The sequence below is a fragment of the Marmota marmota genome, unplaced genomic scaffold (genome assembly GCF_001458135.2).
Source record: "Marmota marmota marmota unplaced genomic scaffold, marMar, whole genome shotgun sequence".
Lineage (NCBI taxonomy): Eukaryota > Metazoa > Chordata > Mammalia > Rodentia > Sciuridae > Marmota > Marmota marmota.
The window spans coordinates 3,224,584-3,248,666 of NW_026000338.1; the positions used below are offsets into that span (position 1 = coordinate 3,224,584).

Below are 24,083 nucleotides of genomic sequence, written 5' to 3' on the forward strand. Positions count from 1 at the left end.
AACCAATGTGGATCTCAGCATATTTCTCAACCCAAACCCTCAAAGCTAGGAGATCCTGGAACAACATAAAAAGCTCTGAAAGAAAATGGATGTTAACCAAGAATCTTCTATCCAGCAAAATTAAGCTTCAGATTTTATTTCAGATTTGATGATGAAATAAAAACCTTCTATGACAAATAAAAGTTAAAAGAATTTACAGTGATAAAGTCTGCACTACAGAACATCTTCAGAAAAATATTCCATGAGGAGGAAATGAAAGACAACAATGAAAATCAGCCAAAGGAGGAACTACACTAAAGGAAAAACCAATCAAAGGAGAAATCAAATCAAGTAAAAAACCAAAACAAACCAAAATGACTGGGAACGCAAACCATATTTCAATAATAACCCTGAATGCTAATGGCCTAAACTCATCAATCAAAAGACATAGGCAGATTGGAAAAGAAAAGACCCAACAATATGATGCCTTCAAGAGTCTCATATTCTTGGAATGACATGTCATACTGCTTAAGGGAATCATACTTCAACAAGACACAACAATCTTAAATATTTATGCCCTAAACAATGGAGCATCTATATACATCACACAAACCCTTCTCAATTTCAAGAATCAAATAGAGGGGCTGGGCTTGTAACTCAGTGGTAGAGCACTTGTCTAACATGTGTGAGGCCCTGAGTTTGATCCTCAGAACCACATAAAGGTAAATAAATAAAATAAAGTAATTGTATCCATTTGCGACTACAAAAAATATTTTTTAAAAAGAACCAAATAGATTACAATGCAATAATACTGGATGACTTGAACACACCACTCTCACCATGGGATAGATCTTCCAAACCAAAACTAAACAAAGAAATTATAGAACTCAATAATAAAATCAATAATTTAGACATAACAGACTTATATAGAATATTTCATCCACCAACGAGTGAATACACTTTTTTCTCAGCAACACATGATCCTTCTCTAAAATTGACCATGTGTTATGCCACAAAGCAACTCTTAGCAAATACAAAAAAATAGAGATGCTACCCTGCATTCTACCAGACCATAATGGAATGAAATTAGAAATCAATGATAAAATAAAAAATAGAAGCTACTCCAACACCTGGAGACTAAATTATACACTATTGAATGATGCATTGGTAGAAGAAGACATCAGGGAGGAGATATAAAAAATTCTCAGAGGTAAATGAGAATAATAAATAAAATTGATAAACTCCTAGACATGCTAATGAAGAAGAGAGAGAAAACTAAAATTATTAAAATTTGTGATGAAAAAGGGACTATCACAACAGATACCCCTGAAATACAGAGGATAACTAGAAACTATTTTTAAAATTTATACTCCAATAAAATAGAAAATATCGAAGACACCAACAAATTTCTAGAGAAATATGAGTTGCCCAAACTGAGTCAAGAGGACATACACAATTTAAACAGATCTATTTCAAGCAATGAGATAGTAGGTCCCATCAAAAGCCTACCAACCAAGAAAAGCCCAAGACCAGACAAATTCTCAGCTGAGTTCTACAAGAACTATAAGAAAGAATTAATACCAATACTCCTCAAATAATTCCATGAAATAGAAAAGGAGGGAACCCTTCCAAACTCATTCTATGAAGCTAGTGTCACCGTGATACCTAAGCCAGACAAAGGCACATCAAGGAAAGAAAACTTCAGAACAATATCTCTGATGAACATAGATGCAAAAATTCTCATTAAAATTCTGACAAATTGCATAAAAAAGCATATTAAAAAAATAGTGCACCATGATCAAGTGGGGTTCATCCCAGGGATGAAAGGATTTCAACATATGGAAATCAATATACGTAATTCATCACATCAGTAGACTTAAAGATAAAAATCATATGATCATCTCAATAGATGCAGCAAAAGCATTTGATAAAATACAACACACTTTCATGTTCAGAACACTAGAAAAACTAGAGATAGAATATACCTCAACATTGTAAAAGCTATTTATGCTAAAGCCCAAGGTCAACATTACTCTAAAAGGAGAAAAATAAGAGGTATTCCCTCTATGAACTGGAACAAGACAGGGAGGCCCTCTCTCTTCACTCCTATTCAACATAGTTCTTGAAACTCTAGCCAGAGCAATTAGACAGACGAAAGAAATTTAAAGGGATACAAATAGGAAAAGAAAAACACAAACTATCACTATTTGCAGATGACATGATTCTATACTTAGAGGATCCAAAAAACTTTACCAGAAAACTTCTAGAATTAATAAATGAATTCAGAAAAATAGCAGGATATAATATCAACACCCATAAATCAAATGCATTTCTATACTTCAGTGATGAACCCTCAGAAAGTGAAATTAGAAAACTACCCCATTCACAATAGCCTCAAAAAAATTGGGGAATCAATCTAAGAAAAAGAGTGAAAGACCTATACAATGGAAACTACAGAACACTAAAGAAAGACATTGAAGAAGACATTAGAAAATGGAAGGATCTCCCATGTTCTTGGATAGAAAGAATTAATATTGTCAAAATGTCCATACTACCAAAAGCACTATACAGATTTAATGCAATTCCAATTAAAGTCCTGACAACATTCCTCATAGAAATATAAAAACCAATCATGGAATTCATTTGGAAAAATAAGAGACCCAGAATAGCCAAAGCAATCCTTAGCAAGAAGAATGAAGCAGGAGGTATCACAATACCAGACCTTAAACTATACTACAGAGTTATATAATAACAACGGCATGGTATTGGTACCAAAATAGACATGTAGACCAATGGTACAGAATAGAGGACACAGAGCCAAACCCACATAAATACATTTATCTCATACTAGATAAAGGTGCTTAAAACATTCGTTGGCAAAAGAGAGCCTCTTCAACAAATGGTGCTGGGAAAACTTCCATTATGTATATATGCCACATTTTGTGGATTCATTTATCTGTTGACAGGCACCTGGGTTGATTCTGAATTTGGCTGTTGTGAGAATTGTACTGTTATAAAAATTGTAGTGGCTGTATCACTATAGTATGCTAATTTTTAGTTCGTTTGGATAAATACTGAGGAGTGAGATAACTGGGTCATATGGTGGTTCCATCCTCAGTTTTTGAGGAATCTCCTACTGCTTTCCAAATTTGTTGTACTAATTTCCCACCAACAATGTATGAATGTACCTTTTCTCCTACATCCTCACCAGCATTTATAATTATTCATATTCATGGTAATTGCCACTCTGACTGGAGTGAGATGAAAATATAGTGTAGTTTTGGTTTGCATTTTCCTGATTGCTAGAGAATTTGAATAGTTTTTCATATATTTGTTGGCCATTTGTGTTTCTTTCTTTGAGAATTTTTTTAGTTCTTTCGCCCATTTATTGATTAATTTGTTTTTTGACATTGAGACTTTGAGTCTCAATCCCTGTCAGAGGAGTAGCTGGCAAAGATTCTATCTCATTCTATTGGCTCTCTCTTCACTCTCTTGTTTTCTTTGCTGTCCAGAAGCTTTTTAACTTGACGCATTCCACTTGTTTTTTAAAAAAATTTTTTAGTTGTTGATAGACCTTTATTTTATTTATTTACATGTGGTGTTGAGAATTGAACCCAGTACCTCACTCACACCAGGCAAGTGCGCTAATGCTGAGCCCCAGTCCCAGCCCCAGAACTGACAGCATTCCACTTATTGATTATTGATTTTATTTCTTAAGCTTTAGAGGTCTTGTTGAGGAAGTTGGTCCCTGCACATATATGATGGAGTATTGATAGTGCACAATTTTTTGAACAAGACCCTAAATGCATAGGAAACAAAAGCAACCATAGACAAAAGGGATTACATCAAATAAAAATGTTTGGTATTGTTGTTGTGCACAGTTGCACAACACCTGTAGTCTCGGCATCTTGGGAGGCAGAGGCAGGAGGATAGGGATTTCAAAGCCAGCCTTGGCAACTTAGCAACTGAGGCAGGATAATCACAAGATTGAGGCTAGCCTCAGCAATTTAGCAAGGCCCTAAACAACTTAGTGAGACCTTGTCTCAAATTTTAAAATTAAAAGATCTGGGGATGTTGCTCAGTGGTTAAGCACCCCTGAGTTCAGTTCAATCCCTGGTACAAAAAAAATTATGCATTGCAAAGGACACTGAAGAGAGTGAAGAGACAGCCTACAGGGTGGAGAAAATATTTGCAATGTATCCATCTGACAAGAGTTGAAATCCAGATATACAGATTATATAAGGAACTCTAAAGATTCAATATCAAAAAATAATAATAATGATTAAAAACTGGGCAATAGATATAAGTAAACATTTCTCTAAAGAAATCAACATCACCTATCATCAGAAAATTGCAAATCAATACTACAGAGAAATATCAGCATATCCCAGTAAGAATGAAGACTATCAAAAAAACTGCAGATAACACATTTTGGAAAGGATGTGGAGAAAAGGGAACACTTGCACACCACTGATGGAAATTTAAATTAGTGCAGCCATTATGAAAAATAGTATGGACTTTCCTTTAAAAGTTAAAAATAGAACTACCATAAGATTCATCAATCTTCTACTGGATATATAGCCAAAGGAAATGATGTCAGTAAGTTGAAGAGACATCTGCATTACCATGGTTATTGCAGTACTATTTACAATAGCCAAGAAATGGAAACAACCTAAATGTCTATCATTTGATGAATGATAAAGAAAATATGGTACATATGCAAAGAAATAGTATGTAGCCATGAAAAGGGTGAAATCCAGTCATCTGAGATAACATATTTATTATGAGATTATTATGTTAAGTTATTATGAAATAAGCTTGTCAAAGAGAGACAAGTACCACCTGATTTTATATATGGAGTCTAAAAATGTTGATTTTACAGACGTTGAGAGTACATTGGTCGTTAACAAAAGCCAGAACAGTGGTAGAGGAGAAAAGGATGGGAAAAGTCTGATCAATGGGTACAAAGTTATAGTTAGATAGGAGCAAGAAGCTCTGAGATACCATTTCACAGTATGTGGATTATACATAACAATTATGTACTATCCATTTCAAAAAGCTAGAAGAAAAGATTTTGAAAGTTTTCAAATGATAAATATTTGAGGACATAAATATGTTTAACCTGATTTTAACATTATGCAATGCACACATGTATCAAACATTACATGGTACCCCCACAAATATATAACTACTTCTATTTTTTGTGTGTATTAGTTTAAAATTTTAAAAAATGAGAAAAAAATCACCTTTCCACTTTTTTGTTTATTATATGTGGAAGCATAATAAAAGTTAACATAAAATTTATATGCTTGTGGGCTGGGTTGCTCAGTGGTAGAGTGCTTGACTAGTATGTGTGAGGCACTGGTTCAATTCTCAGTACTGCATATAAATTAACAAATAAAATAAAGGTCCTTCAGCAACAAAAATATGTATAAAAATAATTTTTAAAATGTATATGCATTTAATTTCATAAATTGTGGCAGGATGATCATGATCAGGGAAATCTATAAAGGTTAATGCAACATAATTCCCTTGCTTTTACCTGATGGTGGGCAGATTAGTACTTAAACTCTCAGCATAAGGAAGAGAACAAATTTATGTAACTGATGATCTTTGGTATGACTATTCCTTATTACAGCCTTTATACAAAGGGATATAGACATTGTGAGAAGATAGGCAAATCCAGATGGAGATATACCATTAGGATATTTAAAAAAAAACTTTTTAGCTTGTTAATAAGACCATGTTGAAAGGCTGTGGCTGTGGCTCAGTGGTAGAGCACTTGCTTAGCATGCGTGAGACACTGGGTTCGATCCTCAGCACCACATAAAAATAAAATAATAAAATAAAGATATTGTGCCCACCTATAACTAAAAAATAAATATTAAAAAATGTAAGCTCATGTTGAAGTGAAATGTTTCTTCACCATAGCCTATTGACTTTTTTGTCCTGATGTGCATATGGTTGAAGTCAATTTGGATTCTAATGATAAGGTAAAAAGAGCTTAGGAAAACCTTGCTTGGTACTTGAACTTGAAACACAGCTGTATGGTCCTTCAAGGTATCTCCTTTGCTGATGACTAAGAAAAGCCTCTGACTTGGTTGAACTTCTATATTTGCAGTTGCTAATTGCCTATGCCTGACTCTAATCTGAAACCTGATGCTGTTTTCTGTATGCCATTTGATCCTCAACACTAACTGTTCTGAATTGAAACTGGATGAAATTGCTCCTCCACTTGAAAAGCAGAACACAAACAGAGACTTGCAGGTTTAAGACATTCCTCTGTGTGACCATATATACTGTGAAAGCGCCCTGGATGTTGACTGAACTATCTGGGTTACATATGGCTGCTCAGGGATTTTTCTAATGTGACCTTTTAACAGAATTTTTGAAGAACTTTTGAATAGTTCATTTCCAATACAGAGATTAATTGTATTCTGAACTTGTAATTCTAGTTGAAAGTTACAAGTCAGAGAAGCATAGCACAGGGCTGTGACATGTCTACCTACTTATGACAAATTAGACACTTGACTCTTTAAGGATGGCTGGATATTGTTGACTTGTTCTATTTGACTCTGGATTAGCTGCAGTTTGTGATTGTGGATTGGTTGCCTAAGTCTACTTTCCTTGCCTTTCTCCTGTTAAACACACCTTAGTAACATAGTTTAAATATTCAATATGGATATTTTCAGAAAGAAATGATTCTTTTTTTGACTGTCATTGGATAAAAGGCCAGGACAAAAGAGGTAGGGACTGTATAAACACATTTTGAACACTTTTGAAAATCTAGGCTTTGATCAAAACAATTGTTTTTCCATGAAAATACTTTGGTCCTTCTTGAATAAAATTTATCCAGATGAATCATCCAGGTGAGACCAAAAAAAATGATTGGGAAAAATGTAAATTATGATTACTGAATGAGACAACTGTTTCAGTTGTAACAACTGAAAAAACAACAGAAAACAGGCTCCCAGAGAGGCAGGGAAGGAAGGATAAGGCACCAGAGACCTTCGTTTGTCAGAACTGCTCCTAGAAGCTTTCTCCTCCTCCCCAGTGAAAGCATAAGTATTATCTTCAAGCTACTGAGAGTGCTTTGAATTCAAACTGACTGCTGAGCCTAAGATCATATCTGACAATGCTGATTATAAGACAGTACGGGTGGTCCCAGATCCTGTATTTTCTATGAAGATCACATCTGAATTATGTATCGACACAAAACAGATGTACTGACATCATGGACAAACAAAATTTTGGGGAACTGACTGCCTTCAGGCAGTCTGTCTAAAACCAAGGACTACAATGAATTAATTAGACTAGACTGAAAATCCTGGGAAGATGTGCCTTTGGGGGAAGTCACTTTGGAGGTCCTGTTAATCTGTACATTCTGAGTGTGCTTTCCTTGGGATGAACTAACAATTGCCTAATACCTGAGGGCACAGGGGTAACATTCATGCCCTCTGATATTGTTCTTCTCTCATGTGTGCTCTGTTTTTATGTTACCATAGCCTTGGAAGGCATTCAAGTCAGCTTTGACTTACTGGTCAGAGTTGTGCTATACTTTATTGGTTGACTCATGTTCTAAAAATTGTTAATACAAAAACTCATGTAGGAAGACACTTAGCTGTCTAAAGTAGATCTCTGTGGTTAATGGATTTTTTTTTTTTTGGACTGGCTAAATGCAGGACCCCTAAAGGGCATAAACTGAGATCAATACTACAGATTTATTCTTGTCCTGCTAACTGGGATCTTACTGATGAAGACACCCTGTCCAAGAACCAAGGTTGGGGGGTGAATTGTGGAAAAGAGAGTTAACATAGCCGGTCCAAGGCTGCTACACACAGGAAAAACCTGCTTGCAATTTGTATTCTTTGCCTGGGGATTTGTTGGGTAACCAATTTCCTGCCCTAATTATAAACTTTCCCAGTTGATACACAGGCTTGCTATGCCTAAATATTTTGTAAAAACAGTATGGTTTGTGCTGAGTTACCTTCTGGGAGTGTGAAATTTTGTATGTGCTGGTGCATATGTGATTAACCCCTAGTGAAAACCTTGGGAAATCAGTATGTTATGAGCTTCCACTAGACAATACTTCACAGGAGTTGTCACAACTCATTGTTTGCTGGCAGCTGGAATTTTGCTGGGGCCCCTTCGGCTGTGGCTCTCAACATCTCCCCCTCTCTGTTTAAACAACAAGCATGTGGCTTAGGGTTGGGCTGCGGCCTGCGGCAAGTGAAAGGTCCCAGACGCGTCTGCGGTTCCGGCCGGGCTGCCACCCTCAGCCTCTCCCACCCTAGTCTCAGTGCCAGGTGCTGAGGGAAGAGGCGGCGCTAGCCTCCGGAGCCCCGCACACACCCCTGGCTGCCTTCGACACCGCCCTCCTTCCCTTCGCTGCGGCTGGCCTCGCCGGGTGCTAGGCTACTCTGCGGGAAGGCGGGGTCGTTGGCGACGGCTGCGGCTGCGTGCTGTGGAGAATCCTGCTGCCCTCCAGCCTTGCTCCTTCGCCTGGCCCTGCAGCGGCCGAGAAAGCTCGGCGCCCGCCCTTCCGCTTGCCTTCTTCGTCAGCCGGTTGGAGCAGCGTTGGTCCGGGAGGTCTCTGGGCTGAGGAGGTGGCAGCTCCTCCGGCTCCATCGTGTCCGCGGGCCGAGACTTCGGGAATCCGCTGAGGAAATTCAAGCTGGTGTTCCTAGGAGAGCAGAGCGAATTGCATCACCTAGGGGAGACATCCTTGGATATGATAGTTCAGTGAAGTTGGCTTGCAGCTGAGTTTTTCTACTGTGATCCCCAGTTGGAAAAACATCCTTGATCACCAGATTCATGTATGACAGTTTTGACAACACTTATCAGGCAACAATTGGCATTGACTTTTTATCAAAAACCATGTACTTGGAGGATCGAACAGTACGATTGCAATTATGGGACACAGCAGGTCAAGAGCGGTTCAGGAGCTTGATTCCTAGCTACATTCATGACTCCACTGTGGCAGTTGTTGTTTATGATATCACAAATGTTAACTCGTTCCAGCAAACTACAAAATGGATTGATGATGTCAGAACAGAAAAAGGAAGTGATGTTATCATCATGCTAGTAGGAAATAAAACAGATCTTGCTGACAAGAGGCAAGTTTCAATTGAGGAAGGAGAGAGGAAAGCCAAAGAACTGAATGTTATGTTCATTGAAACCAGTGCAAAAGCAGGATACAATGTAAAGCAGCTCTTTACGTGTAGCAGCGGCTTTACCTGGAATGGAAAGCACACAGGACAGAAGCAGAGAAGACATGATTGACATTAAACTGGAAAAGCTTCAGGAACAACCAGTTAGTGAAGGAGGCTGTTCCTGCTAATCCCTCATGGCATCTTCAACCCTTCTCCAGAAGCTCACTGCTTTGGCTCCCATACTCTTTCATTGACTGCAGTGTGAATATTGGCTTGAACCTTTTCCCTTCAGTAATAACGTATTGCAATTCATCATTGCTGCTTGTCTCGTGGAGATGANTAAAGTTAGTTTCTTTTGACAAGTGGCTCCTGATTGTGCCCAGCCAGACTGCGGCAATTGTTGGAGGAATTGTGTATAGTATGATACCACTCAGAGAGGAATCTGACCTTTACCCAATGAGCCCTTCTCCTCTGCTGTTTTTGCTTTGTATCCTTTCACTAAAATAAAACTTAGCAATTAGTCTATAACATGCCAAGTCCTGTGATTAGTAGTGATCTTTGAATTTAGGGATGGTCTCAGGCACTCACATAACAATGGCTGTTTAAAAGGATTTATTATTGGGGGGTGGGCTGGGGTTGTGGCTCAGCAGTAGAGTGCTTGCTTAGCACATGTGAGGCACTGGGTTCTGTTAGGTGCAGGACAAGCTGAGTAAGTTGTCTGCAGGGCATGCCAAACAAAGTTAGCTGCAGGGTGACCTGGTCACTCAAACCCTCTGTATGGCTCTTTATCACCTGTTTGCTTCAAGCCCAAACCCCCAAGCCCCCGCTCAAGGCTGAGCGCTTCGCCCCCCTGCTCAAGGCTGAACACTCAACCCCCTGCTCAAGGCCAAACACGTAACCCCCTTGTGTCAACAAGGCAGCTTGCAGACCCAGAGACCTCATTAGATTTGGGCTATAAAAACTCCCTCCTGCCGGGCCCCTCTCTCTCTTGCTTTCTCTATCTCTTTTGCTCTCTCTTGCTTTCTCTGTCTCTTGCGCATGCTTCTCTCTCTCTCTCTCTCTCTCTCTCTCTCTCTCTCTCTTTTCTCCTCTGTTGCACTGCTGCAATAAAGATCTTTTGGTTGCTCCGAGTGTTGTGGTCACTTTCCTTTCAGGTTCAATCCTCAGCACCACACAAAAATAAATAAGTAAAATAAAGGTATTGTGTCCAACTACAAATCATTTTTTAAAAAAGGATTTATTATTGGATTTTTATTTGCTTTAGGCAATTCAGGTGAGTGTGTAAGCAAGCTAGAGGAGACTAGCGCATAGGCTATATGATTATAAAGCAAACTGTAATCAGTAATGTAGAAGCAGTTACTCCTACTGGCCAAGAAAAGGGAGTGTTTTGTTCATTTTTGTGCTTTGAACACTGTCCATGTATTTTTCTACAGAGGTTTTTTTTTTTTTTTTAAATCTCAATCCATCATTATCAGTGGCTTTTTCTTATATTGGTGTTGTTAGATTGTTTATGTTAGGCAGAAGAGTACTGTGAGTACTAGATTACCTGCCTGTTCTCTTTCTCAAGACTATTATCATTCACCAAGTTTTGAAAAATTTTCCTGGATGAGTTTTGTAAATTTAACTAGTCTTTATAAAGCATGAGGAGGAACTTGGGAAATTTGTGATTTATTCCCAGCATTATATGACTCAGGGCTTCATTTTCTGATGAAGAAGCTGAATGGGGAAAATATGTGGTGAGGATTTCATAATAAGTCATGGAATCATAATAAATCTCTCAGGTTCCAAATAAAAAGGCCTTTATAAAACACATTTTGAAAAAGATTGGGAATACTTGTTGGATTTAAGCAATTTCTTTTTTTTAAGCAGGAATACAAAGTTTTATTTACAATAACTTTATAGTTTTTTATCTTTACTAAACAAATTAAAGTTGTATATATTTATCACATATATCATGGGAATTTTTTTAAAGTTGTAGATGGACAGCATGCTTTTTTGTTGTTTAGTTTTTTATGCGGTGCTAAGGATCAAATGCAGTGCCTCACACATGCTAAGCAAGTGCTCTGGCACGGAGCTACAGCCCCATATGTTTTGAAAACATATATATTGTGTAGAATGAATAGAGCTAGTTAACGTATGTAATACCTCACATATTTATCTTTTTTTGTGGTGAGAACACTTAAAGTCTGAAAATAAGGTATTTCTCTACCTATAAACTCATATATAAGTCATTTGTTTTCCAAAAGTTTATTTTGAGTTCAAATACAGCAAAGCCATAAAGGAGAGGGAATTTATAATGTGAAAAAATAACTAAAGTTATATATAGGATTTAATTTTTGTTATTTAGTCCTATGTGGTTAATAATAACGACAACCTGTAAACATAAACTATGTAAGATGTAGGAATGGTGTGATTTCGTCTATGGAAAAAAAATGTCTGTGCATTTATTTTTGGGAGGTTCATAGAGATGGTGTTTTTGGTGGCAAAGTGGTATGAGTATATTGGGGATTTAAAAGCCCAGCAAAACCCCTTGACCACTATGCATAAAGAATTCAAATCCAGACCCACATTAATTTGTTATTTTCTTCATTCTACTATAAATATATTCCAAGGGGGACGCTTTTCTTTTCTTTCTTTCTTTTTTTTTTTTTTTTTGTATTAGCTATGCTGTTTTTAGAAGATAGCCCAATCAATTCATTGGAGATTTTGGTTTTCTTGAAGCCCACACATTGTCCTCTAAACTTAATATCTTAAACCTAGACCATAGTATTTAAGTTGCCCTTTTTTTGTAAGGTATATTTCCATATACCACCTACTGAAGGATGTTTCTGAAATCAATCATTCTGTGGTAAGCCATTCTTATAGACTGTGGCCGCCATTAGAAGATGGCGCCGGCTTCCACTGTGGCCTGTGATAAACAACTCCTTTTATGGAGAGTTGGCGCGCAATCCCTTACCACCCTATGAGAGAGATCCACGTGGCGGCTTAGGATTGGGATGCGGGGGGCTTTATTAAACTGTGCTTGGGCGTGTCGGGCGCGGGCGCTAGAAGAATGATACATGACTCAAGGCCTGAATAAACTGTTGAAAGAAGAATCCTGTGTCGTGTTTTCCCTTGCCGGCGAGGGGTCGCGACATCATTCAATCAATCAATCAAATTGACCAGCAAGTGTATATTTGATATTACTGTCACTGTTCTTAGTGCGAATTAGAGTGTTGATCTGGTTTTCTGATTTTATTCCTTCATTTTAGAATTAGAATTATTATAGTGTTATATAGGACTTCCATTTTCAGCTAATTAAAGTTCTATAATAGAGCAAAGATAAAGAATTTTCATAGTTAAATGAAGGATGAACTAGATAGAACAAGCTGCACTATACAAAACAAATCTTTTGCAAAGTAGGAGTTAGCAGTAGTTACTGAATTATTACTGTATGCCAATCAAAGCTTCCTAAAACATTCTGGAATTGTAATGTTTGTAAATCACATTTACTTTAATTATAATATATAAAAAGCAACCCAAATGTAAGTTTAAACAGAAGGAGTTTAGTAGTGTTACTTGTGTTCTGCTATTGTACTTGGGTATCATGAGGATTTGTATTAAACTTCTTGATACTCTGAAAACTACTTTTGTTTCTCAAAGTACATGAAAAAACAAAGAGTAATTTTAAAGACAATTATATAATTATAAAAGAAAATATAAATGCATATTTTCCTCTCATGATGGTTAATAAATATTTTATCTTATTTATCTAATCTATCTTATTGGTTCTATTTCTCTGGAGAACACTGACTAATACAGTAACATATTTCTAGGTTGATAAGAGTTCCAAAAATTTTAGCCTGCTATTATTTAGAAAATAAATGATGGAATTAAAGTGTTTTGAAATGCCTGGAGCATGCAAGGCTATATTTAAAGAAAACATATAAGTGGGGCAGAAGACACTAAAAGTAGTGAATTAGTGTTTCCCATGACCAAACCCATATTTGAGTTGGGCTCCCTCTGAAGGGAGGTGGGTTATTTTCTGTTGAAAAGGCTGGGACTCCATTCTTTTCTCCTCATCATTTGCAAAACTAATAGGTCAGAAATACTGACAAGCATACAAAAGAAAAAATTTAAATTATCCCAAATTCTGCATCTCCAGATATAGCATTCTGATACTTGTTAAAACAGCACAGAAGTCTTGATTCAGCACTATTGCAGCAAGTGTCAAGATTATTGAGGTGGTGAGATAAATTATTGTTTAACTTCATGAACATAAGAACAAGATTTATAGCCAAAGTTGCTGGTTGATAAGGGTGAATCCTAGTATATGTTGATTACTTCTCCTTAACAATGTTTAATTTCATGTACTCTTAAAGATGTTTTCCTTTTGACTTTAAGACTGCTTGTGACTATAAGGAGAAATTTACAATTTTGAAGTCATGTAAATGAATAGTATTCTTCATTTGATCTCATTTGTTATTTACTAAACAATTTTAATTACTTAAATACCAATAGATAATCTTTTAAATCATAATTTTGAAGAGTATTTATTAAAATAGGAAGATGCCTATAATAGGAATCTAAGAGGGGAAATAAGCAGATATTGAAGAGTCAATACTATACAATTGTATTTTTTTTGAAATGTACATGCACAAGGAAGAAAAGAAGACACTAATGTTTTTGCATTAATTCTCTCAAAATGGCTAGATTGCTAGTGGTTTCCTTTATCCACTATAAATCCATAATTTGCCAAATTTTCTAAAATAAGCGTATATTTATTATCAGAAAAGGAAAAGAGATTTTGTAATTGCAGAAATTTGAAAATTTAATGAGAGCATTTTAGGACTAAACTATGAAAATATGGCACAGATACTTGAACCTGAACCTTGACTGAAACTTCACATATTATTTGCCTTTGTTCTATTTTAAGTGCAGTGTGTTTTAATTGAACATGTGCAAGCACAAACAGAGAGTAGTTGATTATTGATATGATAGTTTTTGAGGAAAACAACTTTTTTCATATTCTATTTAAGCAATACCTACCAACTTTATGACTCCCTAACATGGACCATTTACCCTAGTGGGAATAATCTCATTCTTGTCCTATTTTTCTTCTACAAATCTCATTTCTTCTCCTCTTCCTCCTTCTCATCAAGATTGTTTGTTTAATGAAAATATGGATGTACAGAAAACGGCATAAGGCAACACCTCAAATATAAAACCACCAATCACCTTAGAAACCCATCACCTAAAAGGGAGGCTGTGAAATAAAGTGAGTAGAAACACTGAAACAATACTGTAATGATACTTTTCTAAAACTAAAACACATTCACACATATCTAAAAATCTGGAAATAAATACACTGACATCCTAACTATTACAACACTAATGAATAAACTGTTAAATCAGAAATAAATCTTCTTTAACAATTAAAATCTTTGTTATACCTGATCTGTATTGATGTATCACACACCCCCTACCCCCAAAAAGCCACCCTGTTTTCTTTACCTTAGGGAATTTGTAATGGGATGTTTTCCATGTTATGTCATCTTCTGAACACATGATCATGTGTTTAACCTTTTCACTAGTGCTGGGTCATTAAATATTTACAATCTATACAGAATTTCAAGGCAAATGTTTTGATTTTCCTTAACATCACATTGGAGCATCCTTTTATTTTGACTCCAAAATAACCATCATGGACAAAACATAATTGGCAATTCAGCAGTAATACTCTGGGATATTGATAACCCAGATGTAAAGTATTAACTAGTCATATATACATTTGACTGTGGGCACCAGTCACCATAGGTCTTCTCTTTCTTCCATCCTCATTCCATCTCACCCACTCCTCTCCAGGAAATAGTATTAGTTTGGCTCAAATCTAAAAAGAATGCACACCTTCAAAGAAATTTTGAAAATTCAAAATTCGAAAATTAAAAATCCCTGGGGAATCACATCACCTAAAGATTTCCACTCTTAATATTTTGGTGTTTCTCTCCCTTCTCTTTGTTCATGTATTTGAACAGAAGACTTTTGAGTCACCTTTCTGGTCTCCTTTCTTGTTGGTTAATTTTCTCAGGCTTTCTTGAAACTACTGTTCAAGCAGTTTCAACCAGCTCCTCCCCTCCCGAATTTTCTTCAGTAAATCCCCCTCCGGTCTTGGAGCTGCTACCTCTGGGAAGGTGGGTGGCACTAGAGATGTGCTGGATCTAGTCACTCATTGGACGAGACCTTGTCAATCACCGTCATTCAGCAAATAGGGTGAGATGTGAAGCCAAAAGAGGCGTTCAGAGGGTTCTCTGTGTAGTCGGTTTACGGCACCTCCTGTTTTTGCCACGGCAGCTAGTGGAAGAGGTCTTCAGTGGGCTGTTTCTGCCTTCACCCTACGCCTGCTTTCTTATAGCGCCCGCCTCGTCCTCCGTGGCGCGCTCCACCTTACGCCAGCTTCTCCAGCAGCCGTTGCCTCTTCTGCCTCTGTGTTGGCCCCCGCTGGTGCCTACGGACCAGGCTAAGCCGTCTTCTTCACTTTGGTGAGTCTTTTCCCGTCAAAAAGCTGAAGATGGAAGGGCTCGGAGAACAAGGCGCAGCCGGTGCAGTGGGTCCGTTACTGGGCGCTGTGGCAGCCCCAGCCTCTCCGCAGCTTTTGCTGGGGTACTCCTTAGACGCGGACTTTATTGAGAGTCTGCCTCTGGCAGTTAAGTGCCGAGTGTATGCTCTCAAAAAGCTTCAGGCTAAATCCGCCGGCCTGGAGGCAAAGTACCTCAAGGAATTTCATTCCATCGAGAGGAAATTTGCCAAGATCTATGGGCCTTTACTGGAAAAGAGACGTCAGATCATCAATGCATTGTATGAGCCCACGAAAGAGGAATGTGAGGTGAAATCCACGGTCGCAGACTGTAACTATAAGGTGGCAGAGAACTCTGAGGCTCAGGTGTATGGTCCGGAAGAGAATTCGGAGTATGAGGACTTGGAGGAGTATTGTGAGGAGGGTTTTGAGGACGTTGAGGAGGTATTTGGGGAGTATGGAGGAGGAGAGGGACATAATGTGGACGGAGAGAAAGAAGATCCTAAAGGGATCCCTGATTTCTGGCTCACGGTTTTAAAGAATGTACAGGAGATCACTCCGCTGATTCAGAAATATGATGAGCCTATTCTGAAGCTCTTGCAAGACGTGAAAGTCAAGTATTCAAAACCTGATGAGCCTCTCACCTTCACGTTGGAATTTCACTTTGAACCCAATGACTACTTTACGAATGAGGTGCTAACCAAAACATACATGCTCAAGTCTAAGCTTGATTACTCAGATCCCCACCCCTTTAGGGGTTCTGCGGTGGAGCATTGCATTGGCTGCAAAATAGACTGGAAGGAGGGAAAGAATGTCACTGTGCAAAGGGTCCTGAAGAAGCAGAGGCACAGGTTTTGGGGACTGATGCGTACCACGACCCAGGAATTTCCCCGAGAATCCTTCTTCAATTTCTTCAATGCTCTCCGATGGGGCCTAGATGCCGATGAGGATGAGGAAGATGTTTTCATTGCTCACACTTTGCGCACCTTTGTCATCCCAAGAGCTGTGTTATACTTCACAGGAGAAGCTCTTGAGGCTGAGCAAGAAGGGATGTTCAGGGAATGTAATAACCTGACTTCTGACAGAATCACACAGGAGATCCAGGTGGCTGCAGTTGATGGTGCAAAAGTCCAAGACCTGGTCTCCCAGGCAGAAGACATCGATCGCTGAAGTAGAATGGTTGGAGTTTGTGAGCCCTCTGTTTAATAACTGGAAGTTAAAATAACCAACACTTAATCATAAATTACCTGCAATCTTAGTGTGTGTATCTCTTCTTGGTAGTTTCATATAAAATGATGTTTATATATATTTAGCAATGCATTTCACCTAACACTACAGTGGTTTAAACTTTGTCAAGAAATGTAGAAGGAGGTGAGCTCTCTAAGCACGTGAATAACTTACTATTGTAAATTCATGGTTTTTGTCAGGTTACTATTAGTCTCCAGCTATGGAAAATTACCAGAACTTATAACAGATTTATATGTTTGGTTTCTTCTCTCCTTTGAAGCAATAAAACCTGATAGCCTCCTTTCCCCAAGCCCTCTCAAGAGGCTTTAATCTGTTGTGCTAGCTGTGCCTTCATCTCTTTGTTATAGATATGTAGCAAGTAACACTAACTAAATTACACTTGATTTATAATTTGAGAAATTGCTAGTATAAGAGTAATTTGCAGCAAATCCACATTTAATAACTGTCACTTTGTTTATAGGCTCCTGTGTTTATGTGATATAGTTATCTGCTCAAAACCTAGTTTTATTATTGCTTAATAATAAATTAAATGCATTATGCTTAAAACCATTTCTCCTAAGGCCTGCCATAATTGTACCATGTACTTCTTCTAGATGGGCTAGAGTATGCATTTTCATTTCTGGATTGTTTTCATCTTTCTTGTAAATGGATTACCTTACATTGTTAGTTAAGCTTTATTGCCTCGTGTTTGCTCATTCGAGAATAAAATTATCATAAATGTTAAGCACTGTGTTCTAAGGGTTTTGGAGTGACAAATGCTCCTCCAAATGCCAAATGAAGGATTTGGTTGGGAGGTTTCGGTAAGTCAGACTTATCTATTGGACATAACAAGCACTGTGCCTACAGTCTAATTTACTTTTCACAGCCCACAAAATATTTTAATTTTTTTTAATTATAAGAAAAATGAAGTGGAGCATGGTGTCGCATGCCTGTGATCCCAGCAGCTCAGGAGGCTGAGACGGGAGAATCATGAGTTCAAAGTCAGCCTCAGCATGGGTGAGGCACTAAGCAACTCAGTGAGACCCTGACTCTAGATAAAATACAAAATAGGGCTGGGGATGTGGCTCAATGGTCTAGTGCCCCTGAGTTCAATCCCTGGTACAAAAAAAAAGGAAAAGAAAAAAATGAATATAATAGTACATAATAATAATCTAGCTTGGATCATATATGTCTTATACCAACACAGATATAAATATTATTTATGTATTTTGATATAAATATCATCATGGAAAGGGTCCAGACAAGCATAACTGGCTGAATTCCATGAAAATCTTGGGTTCCAGCTTAAAAAAGAGGGGGAAAATGGAGAACATGGAATGGTTGACAGGGATGATGATATGACAAAGGAGAGAGGGGGGGGGAAGGAGAAAAGAAAAAAAAAAACAAGCAGAGTAGGGGTCCTTGGGAGAAAGGAATATGTGGATCTTGGAGAGGTCAGTAAGGCCTGACTGACCAGAGGGAAGAGGGTTGACAGGGTGGGACCAGATCTGCATTGGGCCCTGGCCAGCGATAAATTTAAATTGGAGGGGCTTTTGCAAAGGAAAAAGAAAGAGAGGAATAAAAATAGAGGAGGTAGAAGCGGAATTGAGGAGGTAGGAGAAGTCTGTAGAGCAGAGAAGCAGGGTATGAAAGGGTGAACCTTATGAGAGAGAGGAGAGCATTCCTTGGTTTGAGGTTATAGAAATCTGGCTTTGTGATTTTGATACCTTTGCAGAAACATCAGTACTTTGTTTCAGAAAAGGGGTCCAAGCCAAAGGGGAACTAGAAGACATCTTGGCCTATTATATCGAAACTTTAATCATGTTTTCATTGCCAAAGTACATGTACACATGAATTAATTGTTATTTTATTCACTGAACAATATAAAGTGTTCATTGAATAAAATAACATGTGCACAGACATTGTTCAGAGCACTTTATAAGTATTAACATCTGTAATATCTGTTTTATGAATGAAAAAGTGGTAGTTGTCCCCTTTTTTATAAAAGTAATAAATGCAAGAGTGGAAGCTATAGCTGGAAAAAATTAGTGCCAATGAATAGGCCACTCTTAACCTCACTTTAACTAATGAGCATATACTTTTGTATCCTGCTTATAAATAAACTTATCATCATAGCATTAGTATTTTCCTGTATTAATACATTTTGAAATCATGATTATTAACAATCATGTAGTATTGTATGTACATGGGAACATAATCTTACCATTATTTTAATGTTGGTCATTGCTTTCTGATTTACATAATGCAGTTTAGCAAATGTTCTGCTTTTTTAAAAAGATGGACACAACATCTTTATTTATTTTATGTATTTATTTTTTATGTGGTGCTGAGGGTCGAACCCAATACCTCACAAGTGCGAGGCAAGCACTCTACCGCTGAGCTGTAACCCCATCCCCGAATGTTCTGCTTTTTAATATCAAGACTTTTCATTTCAGTTCCCTTTTTAAGCTTTAAATTCCAATGCATTTGTAAGCTCTACAAAGTGCTAAATGGCAAGTGAGATATAGGATTCATATCATTGATGAGCTGGGGATTCAACAAGAAATACAATTACTAGAATATAACTTGATCATTCCCATATCTAGGTACAAACCATGGCAATACTATTTGCCTACTCAACATGTACTCCTTTGCCTTCTCACAGCACTAAAAATGTGTGAATAATACGATTTTGAGAAATATGACACATCATGTTTTTCACACATTTTCCACACAATATATAAGAACTTGAGAAGCAGAGTTCTCTTGAGCCTTTGCAGGAGAAACAAACTTTAGACTATCAAGAAATGAATGGAGGGGCTGGGGGTGTGGCTCAAGAGGTAGCACGCTTGCCTGGCGTGCATGTGGCCTGGGTTCAATCCTCAGCACCACATACAAACAAAGATGTTGTGTCCGCCAAAAACTAAAAAATAAATAAATATTAAAAATTCTCTCTCTCTCTCTCTTTTTTAAAAAAAGAAATGAATGGAGGATCCAGGGCAAAAGTGCCAATGGTAAGCATGAAATCAATTGAACTATAAGACTAAGACCAGAATAATGTAACAAAAATAAAACACACCTAGACAATAACTTGCTATACTAACACTACCAATATAGATGCAACTAGCAAAAGTTGGATCTGCAAGGGATTTATTTTCTAGCTGGGGATCAAAAAATCTGATAAGTAATAGACACATAAATATATAATTATAAATGTTTTGAGAAAAAATATAATAAATGAAAATTAGTGTTTTTCCCCTATTATTGCTTATGGCATATCAAGATAGTAGATATTTTATAAGGAAATCACTAAGCATTAAATAAAATTGTAGTTGGGAATGTAATAACTAGAAAAACAGACAAGCTTTCCAAATTAAAAGAAGAAAGATTCAAGCCAGGCACAGTAGCACATGCCTGTAATCCAGGCCTTTTGGGAAGCTGAGATAAGAAGACTCCAAATTCTAGGCCAGACTCAGCAATTTATCGAAGTCCTAACAAAATTAGTGAGACCCTGTCTTAAAATAAAAAATAAAAAGTGCTGGGAGATTTAGGAAAAAAGTGCTTCTGGGTTCAATCCCCAGAATCCCCTCCCCAATAAAATAAAATAAATGTAGTTTTAAAAAGCCAGGTGTAGTGATACATACCTGTAATCCCAGCAGCTGTGGAGGCTGAGGTCATAGGATTGCAAGTTCAAAGCCATCCTTGGCAATTTAGTGAGGCCAGCCTCAGCAACTTAGGGAGACCCTGTGTGAAAAAAAAAGAATAAAAAATGGCTAGGTATGTGGCTTAGTGATTAAATGCCCTGGGATTCAATCTACAATACAAAAACAAAAAAGATTCAAAATTAAACTAAGAAAATATAGACTATTTAGTAAATAAAGAGAAAAAAAGAGAAGCACAAAGCCTAACAGATAGGTAATTTATTTCACTCCTCTTTCCCTAGCAGAATTCAATGAGTTTTGTAGTGAGGAATAAATGAAATAAGATGTGACATTTGACTTTACCCTGTGTCCATGAAACTCTTCCTTAGATATCCTCATGGATATCTCACCTCTTTCAAATCTTCGTTCAAATGTCACTGTCTCAGTGATACTTACCCCATCATTGTTTTAAGTTATATGTGTCTCACACACATAATTTCCCCTTACCCAGCTTGGATTTCCTGCATAGAAAAAGTATCACCTTTTAACTCACTATGCAATTTGCTTATTTGTTGTTCATCAGGTTGCTTGTCCTCCCACATTAAATTTAAGTTCTGTGAGAAAAAAAGATCTTTGTTTATTGTTGTGCATTGATCTTTGACCCTAGTTTATTGATGTAGCCCAAGCACCTGTGTTTGGTATAGAATAGCAATAAATTTGTTGAATAATCAATATCTGTCTCAGTAAGTGCAAATGAGAAAATTTATCTAAAATGAAAACAGGGCTAAACCTGATATTATGCTATCATTTTTTTAAAATCAGAAAAGAATATAAAGAAATCTGGTCATGTATCAATCATGTATTTATCCTGTACTCTTGGACATTAGTAATGATGACACACTAGTAATAATTGTTGCCTCTGTGGAAGGGAATGGAAAGATAAGGGTGGGAGGGAGACATTCTTTGTGGTTTTCTTCCTTTTGAATTTATGTAATTGTCACAGGCATGAAAAACTAGGCTCCTATGAAAGTTTTGGAAAAATTGCTTTATTAGAATTAGATTATTTATCTGAAATATTGGGAGAACTTCTTCTCTGGTTGCTCTATTAATACTTTTTACTTTTGATTACTACTTGCTTCTAAGAGACAAATGAAAAATAGGGCACATTAACATGAAAAGAGCCTGGAGCCTGAGGTGGCAGAAATGTTTGAGGAAATTTTAAAAACAGGAATGTTTAATATTCAATTATGTTTTTATTGTTGTAGGGTACATTTATCTCTCATCTTTTGCAAAATATGTTTTATATATGAAGAACTTTCTATATGTTCTGGGGCCATCAAGTATGGGATAGCAAAAGTGTGTACCAACTTAACATATTCAGCAAATCTGTAGCTAGGAGCCAGAAAAATGGAATGTCAAAAGCTATTATCCTTTACAATTGACTATCTTTAAATATTGGTTGGTCTAGTTTGAATCTGTAATTCTCAGAGAGTGTCTATGTGTATATTCCTTTAAAATACAGTACTGGTATATAATTTATTTAATTCCTCCTTCCCTAGCAGAATTCAATGAGCTTTATAGTGAGGAAAAAACAAAATAAAACAAAAATACTGTGCTTGATTCTTTCCTCACTCCATTCCTTAGTGTGTGATTTCTTTGTTAAGTACTTGAATCACTGAGTCCTGGTTTCCCCATGTGTAAAGTAGGTATAACAATACCCATCTTAATGGACATATGTTTTGTATTCCTATGACATCACCCTCCTGCCAAATATCCTTCTCTTTTGAAAGGCTTTTCCCTTTTCTACTCCTAGAATATTGGTTCTAGTGGAGTTTGTGTCTCTAGGCACAAATATGCTCATGTGGCTCAAGCTAGTACAATTTGAGTCCATCCCTAGAATTTCTTTTAGCTGTTTCTAAGAAGGGCAATCTCACTGTCTCAAGTGGTAAGGCTATGATGAAACTTGAACAGTGTGTGCAGCTAAGCATAGTCTTATCATCAAGATAATGATGTCCAGATTGCATCTCTGGTGTCTGCTTTTCCGGACCTTTGATATTTACCAGTTCTTTCTTTTATTTGGTAAATATCTTTCCAACTCTATGTGGGAGTTCTTACATGGAGTTAATTTTCTATCATATGTAACTAAATTATATCTACCTCACTAATTACATCTGTGCTCACAGGGTGTCAAATGCTATTAAATGAGATAATATGGTAAAATGCTTATCCTAATGTACTACCATGGTTAAAGTTAGACTTATGTACCTAATTTAGTAGGGAAAAGGGAGAAAGTTGAAAGGTTCTTATGGAAAGAATAAACAGATTTCTTTAAGAAAGTCAAAGGGACTTTTAGGAGAAATGTGGGATAAGAAAGTTTGTGATAATATTGGTTTATGCATATATGAGTGGTCTTTTTCATGGCCATGAAACTTCACTGAGAGGAGATTTATGGTAGACTTACTTCCCAGAAGTTGCTGCTTTTAAACAAATAAAGGAAGGTTTCTTACTGCATCTGTTGAATCTCAAAGTTTCTCAGCTTAAAATAATCTTTCTACCAGCTCTGGGGTTGCCAGAGGATCACTATAATGTCCATTGAGGGTAATAGTAGGAAATGTGTTTTAAGCACTTTATACCTGTCAATTTACTAAGCATCTTGGATGTAACAAGTCTTTTAATGCAAACAAAAAGTGGGCAATATTACCATTTTTGCTCTACAGAGGGAAAAATTAAACAAGTAACTTTCCAAAGGTTTCAGAGCTGGTGAATGATATATCTGAGATTTGAACATGGTATCTAATTTGGTCCATTACACATTATAGAGTACAAAGGCAGTTTTCAAATATTATAACAGCTATCATGACTATCAACCAAAGATTGTACCAATGATTTAGGTAAGGCTGAATTGTCACATAATTAAAAAATTGATATAAAACATGAATATACTTTTTTAAATTCACTTTTTAAATTTGTTCTAATTAGTTATACATGACAGCAGAATGCATTTCAATTCATTATATACAAATGGACCACAACTTTTCATTTCTCTGGTTGTACACAACGCAGAGTCACACCATTTGTTCAATCATACCTGTACCTAGGGTAAGTATGTCCATCTCATTTCACCCTCTTTCTTACCCCCGTACCCCATCCCCTCTCTTCCCTCCCCTTTACCCAATCCAGAGTTCCTCCATTCTTCCCACACCCCCCCCACCCATTATGGATCAGCATCCACTTATCCGAGAGAACATTTGGCCTTTGGTTCTTGGGGATTGGCTTGCTTCCCTTAGCATGATATTCTCCAACTCTATCCATTTACATGCAAATGCCATGATTTTGTTCCCTTTTAATGCTGAGTAATATTCCATTGTGTGTGTGTGTGTGTGTGTGTGTATACACACACAGTTTCTTTATCCAATGAATACTTTTTGAGGATATTGAAACCTTATGTTTATTGATAGTTAAAACCATTCACATAATCGAGTAATCTAAATTTTAGTGACTCAGAAGCTTTATATGGTGAGAAAACAGCAA

General features: G+C 37.0%; 2 protein-coding genes across 2 annotated transcripts; both read left to right on the top strand.

Moving 5' to 3' along the window:
* Positions 1–7,461: 7,461 nt before the first annotated feature.
* Positions 7,462–9,478, top strand: LOC107159268 (ras-related protein Rab-6A-like). The gene is given in 3 exon segments (XM_015505848.2): positions 7,462–7,466; positions 8,765–9,194; positions 9,196–9,478. Coding segments are annotated over 2 exon segments (525 nt in total). The 5' UTR covers positions 7,462–7,466; positions 8,765–8,793; the 3' UTR covers positions 9,320–9,478.
* Positions 9,479–15,411: 5,933 nt separating this feature from the next.
* Positions 15,412–17,656, top strand: LOC107159265 (nucleosome assembly protein 1-like 2). Its single transcript, XM_015505847.2, has one exon. The coding sequence runs from the start codon at positions 15,679–15,681 to the stop codon at positions 16,852–16,854; it is 1,176 nt and encodes a 391-aa protein (XP_015361333.1). The 5' UTR covers positions 15,412–15,678; the 3' UTR covers positions 16,855–17,656.
* Positions 17,657–24,083: the final 6,427 nt, after the last annotated feature.

What these genes read in the sequence shown, in the direction of transcription:
- LOC107159265 (XM_015505847.2), top strand. Translation starts at nt 15,679, where the DNA reads ATGGAAGGGCTCGGAGAACAAGGCGCAGCCGGTGCAGTGGGTCCGTTA.